The sequence below is a fragment of the Carassius auratus genome, chromosome 10 (genome assembly GCF_003368295.1).
Source record: "Carassius auratus strain Wakin chromosome 10, ASM336829v1, whole genome shotgun sequence".
In the NCBI taxonomy this organism is placed as follows: domain Eukaryota; kingdom Metazoa; phylum Chordata; class Actinopteri; order Cypriniformes; family Cyprinidae; genus Carassius; species Carassius auratus.
The window spans coordinates 17,677,925-17,683,222 of NC_039252.1; the positions used below are offsets into that span (position 1 = coordinate 17,677,925).

The following is a 5,298-nucleotide window of genomic DNA, read 5'->3' on the forward strand; positions in this document are numbered from 1 at the left end:
ATCTGAGATTTGCTGATGACATTGTGTTGCTTTAAGAAAGATGAAATCCGAGAGTTGACTATAGAGCAAAACACTTTTCCTAAATTACTGGTTACACAGATCCCTCTGTAGTTATTAGGATCGGTTTTGTCTCCACTTTTAAAGATGGGAGAGATGAATCCTGTGTTCCAGACCTCAGGAAAAACACCTGAACTCAAAATCAAATTAAAAAGTTTGAGTAATGCAGTTTGCAGTTCAGGAGAGCTGTTTTTAAGCATCTCATTCTTTATGTTGTCAGGGCCACAGGATTTCTGACATTTGAGGGATTTCAGTTTTTCACTAAGTTCTTGTTGGGTTATTGGATAATCTAGTGGATTTTGGTTGTTTTTGATACATGATTCAAGAGCATTCAACTTTTGGAGGACTTTTAATTGGTTGGGGTTATTCAGAGGGTCAGTTTGAGGTGTATAGAGCTTCTCAAAGTGATCCTTCCAGATCTGACCATCTTGTATGGCTAACTCTTGTGGTTTTGTCTTGTTCAGACTGTTCCACATGCTCCAGAACTGACCCTGATCAATTGAGTTTTCCATCTGTTGAAGTGTGTTGTTATAATAGTCCAGTTTCTTCTGTCTCACGGTGTTTTTGTATTGTTTCAGGAGTTCAGAGTGTTTAGAGCGTAACTCTAAGTTGACCGGATCTTTGTGTTTTTGATTTGAAATGAATCGTAGCTCTTGTCTTATTGTTTTACATTCATGGTCAAACCACTTTTCAGAAGGTTTTTGTTTAGCTCTATTTTTGTGTTTATATGTGGTTGTTTCATTTAAATTAGCCTTTTTTGCTATATTTTCAAAAATGTCATTAATATGTTTAATTGCTAAATTTATTCCTTTCCAATTACTATCATATGTTGAATTGTTAAATAGTGTAATGGAACTGAGAGTTTCGTTTGACTTCAATGCTTTAATATATGTTTCAGCAGCACTTCGAGTCCATCTATATGGTGCTTTGAGTTTATGTAGATGAATTGGCTTTTTATGAATTCCCCTTGATTTGTTGTCTTCCCCTTTAATGAAGAGATTGATCTGGCAGTGATCAGACAGGGGCGACTGAGCTTTGACAGTAAATGCACTGAAATGGGAAGGTCCTATATTTGATATAGCATAATCTACAACACTGTTCCCGAGATCTGAGCTATATGTGAACTGTCCACAGGAATCTCCGCTGATTCTACCGTTGAGGATATAAAGAGCTGAAGTCTGACAGAGGTGGACTAGCTCTTTCCCGTGTCTATTGACTCCTGTATCTTGGCTATTTCTTCTCGGTAGGGTACTAAAGAGATCTTGGGGTATATGTGTGAACAGATGTTTATCTCCTGAATTATCAATATGGTCTAGTTCTGAACCAGTTCGAGCATTTAAATCTCCACATAATAAAATTTTCCCAAGAATTTGGTAGTGATTAATTTCTTCTTGTAAAGTGTGGAATACTTCATCGTCATAGTACGGGGAATCTGATGGAGGAATATAAATTCCACAGATATAAAGGTCTTTATCTAGAATTCCAAAGCTTTTATCCAATTTTAACCAGATGTGATTTTTGCCTTGCTGGACTGGTGATGTAAAAGGGAGGAGGTCATTTTTGATCCATACGACTAAACCTCCAGAATCTCTACCACGGTGTACTGGAGCTGAGTTTCCATGAGGGCACTATGATTTCAGAGTAACGTGAAGGACACTGAGTGGACACATCTGATCTACACCATGTTTCTGTTAGAATTAGGATGTCAACATTTGTGATGCTATTTACAAATTCTGTGTTTGTGCTCTTTAATCCAAATGTTTCGAGCACAAACCCTGAATATTCCAAAAGCTAATATTTAACATTTTGATATGATCAACGATTAAGCAATACTGCTGTTTAACTGGAGGCAAAACCAAAACCAAAACCTTTCATAAATAAAATAAAATTAAATAAATACAAAAATAAAATAAATAAAATAACTAAGTAACAGTAATAGTAGAGGAAGTAAAAAGGTAGTCAAAACTGCTTAAAATAATCATTGTGAATAATTACTAAAAAAATAACAATAATAATAATAAGTAAGAATAACTACAATTGATAATAAAAATAATCACAATGATAACAATTCAGTTGAGTTCAGTTGAGCATTTTGTTGCAGAGAAGGGTTAGCAGTCGTTTAATTTCTCCCACCTCACTAATGGAGAGCAGTTCCTGAGCGGATGATGGGGGCGTCTGCTGGGACAGTACCTGGGCATAGCTGGGTGTCCGGCGCTGGGGTCGGCCTTCAGTGTAGAGCTGACTCTCCTGCTGTCTGTGAGACCATCCTGAAGTCCTGGGATGTCTGTGAAAGACTCGTGGTGGTCTTGAGTGAGATGAAGGTCCAGATACCTCGGACGGCTGCATTCTCATGTTTCTTTTAGCTCCTCTGTAGTCAGTTGTTGGAAAGCGTCCAAGAGCAACATCTTTGATAGCTTTGGCAAAAATCCTGACTCCATCCTGATTGAGGTGGAGCCCGTCATACAGGTGCCATGGTCTTACAGAGCTGTGATGGACTAAGTGCACGTTGGGCAGACTGGAGCAGGAGTAACGGATCTCTTGGTTGATCTGATCGATCACAGAGGGAGGGACGTCGAGCCGCGGGAGCAAGGTGGAGATCAGTACACGTGAAGCGGGGAATGTCTGTGAGGCTTTCTCTGCCATCTCATGTATTGCCTTAGCTGTACGTTCATTTAACTGATGGAGGTCATTTGTACCTGTGTGAATGATAACACACTGCGGGCTGCCGAGATCATCATGAGTGAGCAGTTCATATGAACGCGTTCTGTGTTTCTGCAGTGGAGCGCTAGGACTCTCTGTCTGGGGAAGAGTTTCTTGGGTTCAATGTTCTTTCCAGTGGAGTCCATCAGAAGAAGCACTGAGGCTTGAGTCGCTGGTGTCCTGTGTGACGCTGGTGGTGTGTGTGAATCTGCAGGTGCAGAGCTGTGTGACGCTGGTGGTGTGTGAGCGCGCTCCTTCACTGAATCTGCAGGTCTAGATCTGTGTGACGTCTCTTCGTGATGGAGCCGCAGGTTACTCTCAGAGCAGCTCTTGTTGGGAGATTCTCTGTCCTTGTTTTTAAGCTCTAAACACATTGCAGTCTGTTCTTTCAGCTTTTCTTTTAACTCATGGATGTTTTTCTCAAATTTTCTTTCTCTCTGTATTAAGTCGTCTTTCATTTTTGACATTTGGCCCTCTAGATTCATGTTGATGTTGTGTAACTCCTTAATTTCAGCCTTGAGATTATTGATGGTGAATTCATCTGGACGGCTCAGGATGAGCTGCTTTAATTCTGACACCTCTATCTCTAGCAGAGCCATCTTCTGGGGAAGACACTGGAGATAACTGTGAGTGTGTGAGGTCTGCTCAGGGATCAGTTCATCAGATGGGGCTGGAGATGTGCTGACCGGAGAGTAGGGACGCACTTCATTCTCCTCCTCAGATCCCTCTGTTTCCTCTTCAATTATCTGCTTTAAAAATGGGAAATGATTTCTCAAAAGCTTGGAGACTAGCTTCATTTCCTTGAATTAAGACCGTTCCACTGTTGTACAGATTGATGGTTTGGAAATGGGAGGAGTGATCAGCTGATTCAAAAATGCAGATCTGACATCCTTTACAGATTCCCTTCTTCTTAGTGAAGGGGAAATATTGACTAATAACACTTTTCCAGATGAGGCTTCTCTCTGTATAGAAGATCAGATTTGTCCTCTTTTCTTGAGAGGTCATATCAACATAAAGAGATTCGGGGTGTTCATGTAGCATTGTCTGTTTAAAGGCTTTTCTTTTGTCTCCTTTAATGTGTGCAGGATAAACAATCTCCATGGCAACCGCTGAATGTGTCCGTTATTGACAGTTGAGATTTATATAATGCTGGTACTTGTTTTTAATAAAATAATGTATAATATATTTCTATTATATATATAAATCTTCTTAATAGCGTACTGTAATGTGTTGATGAAGGCAGTAGTCTCTCTGCTGTACTGATGATTGTTCTGGATGTAGTCGCTCTGATCGCTCTCTCTGCTGTCAGTCACAGCTGCGCTTCCTCCAATGAAGCGATTAAAAGTTACTGCTCCGTTTTCTCCGTTTCTGTACTTCTTCTGTACTCCCTTCTCTCTTATATTTCCATAAAGTGTTAAAACACAGGCTTTTTCTGAGCTTTTGCCTCAATTAACAGCAGTATTTTATATCAATTAACAGGAGCTCATATCTAGTGCGTCTGTTCAGAATCTCAGAACTCTCTCTGTCTCTAACTGTCTGTCTCCATCTCTGTCTGTCTGTCTCTAACTGTCTGTCTGTCTATCTATCTGTGTCTGTCTTTCTCTCTCTGGCTGTCTGTCTGTGTCTATCTATCTGTCTCCGTCTCTGTCTCTCTGTCTCTAACTGTCTGTCTCTTTCTGTCTGTCTCCGTCTCTCTCTGTCTGTCTCTGTCTTTCTCTGTCTGTGTCTGTCTTTCTCTCTCTGTCTGTCTTTGTCTATCTGTCTGTCTGTCTGACTCTGTGTGTGTGTGTCTGTCTGTCTGTCTGATATGAACCCCTGTTCTCTACCATCAGGACACTGGGAATGCTCGACTGAGGAGGATCCTGGAATGCTGCACAGATCAGGATTTCTGTAACCGAGACCTCCATCCAACGCTGCCTCCGCTCAAGAGACCTGGTGAGACGCTAAACATATCAACATCACACAAGACAGCCCAAAAATTACACAACAGAACCAGTCCCTTGCTTTTCCAAGACTGGGATGTTTCTGATGATCCATGATCTGAAAGATAAAATAATTTTTTTAGACAAATATACATGATAATTGCATGTATACATACACATTTCTCTTTGAAAAAAATTCATGCTAAAATTGCATGATCAGAATTCGTCTCATACACACACACAGGACACACACATACAGTCTCCGGGCTGATGATTTTTGACAGGTTAAACTGTTACAAACCGCAGCGTTTGTGGTGCAGGGGCTGCTGGGATACCGCTCTAATGAAAAGGACACGCCATCTCACGGGAACGCTTCAGTTTCCTGATAGCTGTCCGTCTGTGACACCTCAGACCTCAGAGAGTGAGTGTGTGTGTGAGTGTGGTGTGTGTGTGTGCAAGTGTGTGCATGTGTGTGTGTGTGAGAGAGAGAGAGAGAGAGAGAGAGAGAGTGTGTGCACATGTGGGAGTGCAAGTGTGAGTGTGTGTGTGAGATAGAGTGTGTGTGGGTGTGCGTGCATGTGTGAGAGAGTGTTTGCACGTGTGAGTGTGTCTATGTGTG

The 5,298-nt window shown here is 41.2% G+C and overlaps 1 protein-coding gene across 2 annotated transcripts in view; it reads left to right on the forward strand.

Annotated features, from left to right (window-relative positions):
- LOC113110120 (bone morphogenetic protein receptor type-1B-like) overlaps nt 1-4,811 on the forward strand; it is a 62,422-nt gene extending 57,611 nt beyond the window's left edge. For both annotated transcript variants that reach the window (XM_026274134.1, XM_026274133.1), the window contains one exon: nt 4,590-4,811. In XM_026274134.1, the coding sequence (XP_026129919.1) occupies nt 4,590-4,796 (207 nt within the window). In that variant the 3' untranslated portion in view covers nt 4,797-4,811. The remainder of the gene's footprint in view (nt 1-4,589) is intronic.
- Nucleotides 4,812-5,298: the final 487 nt, after the last annotated feature.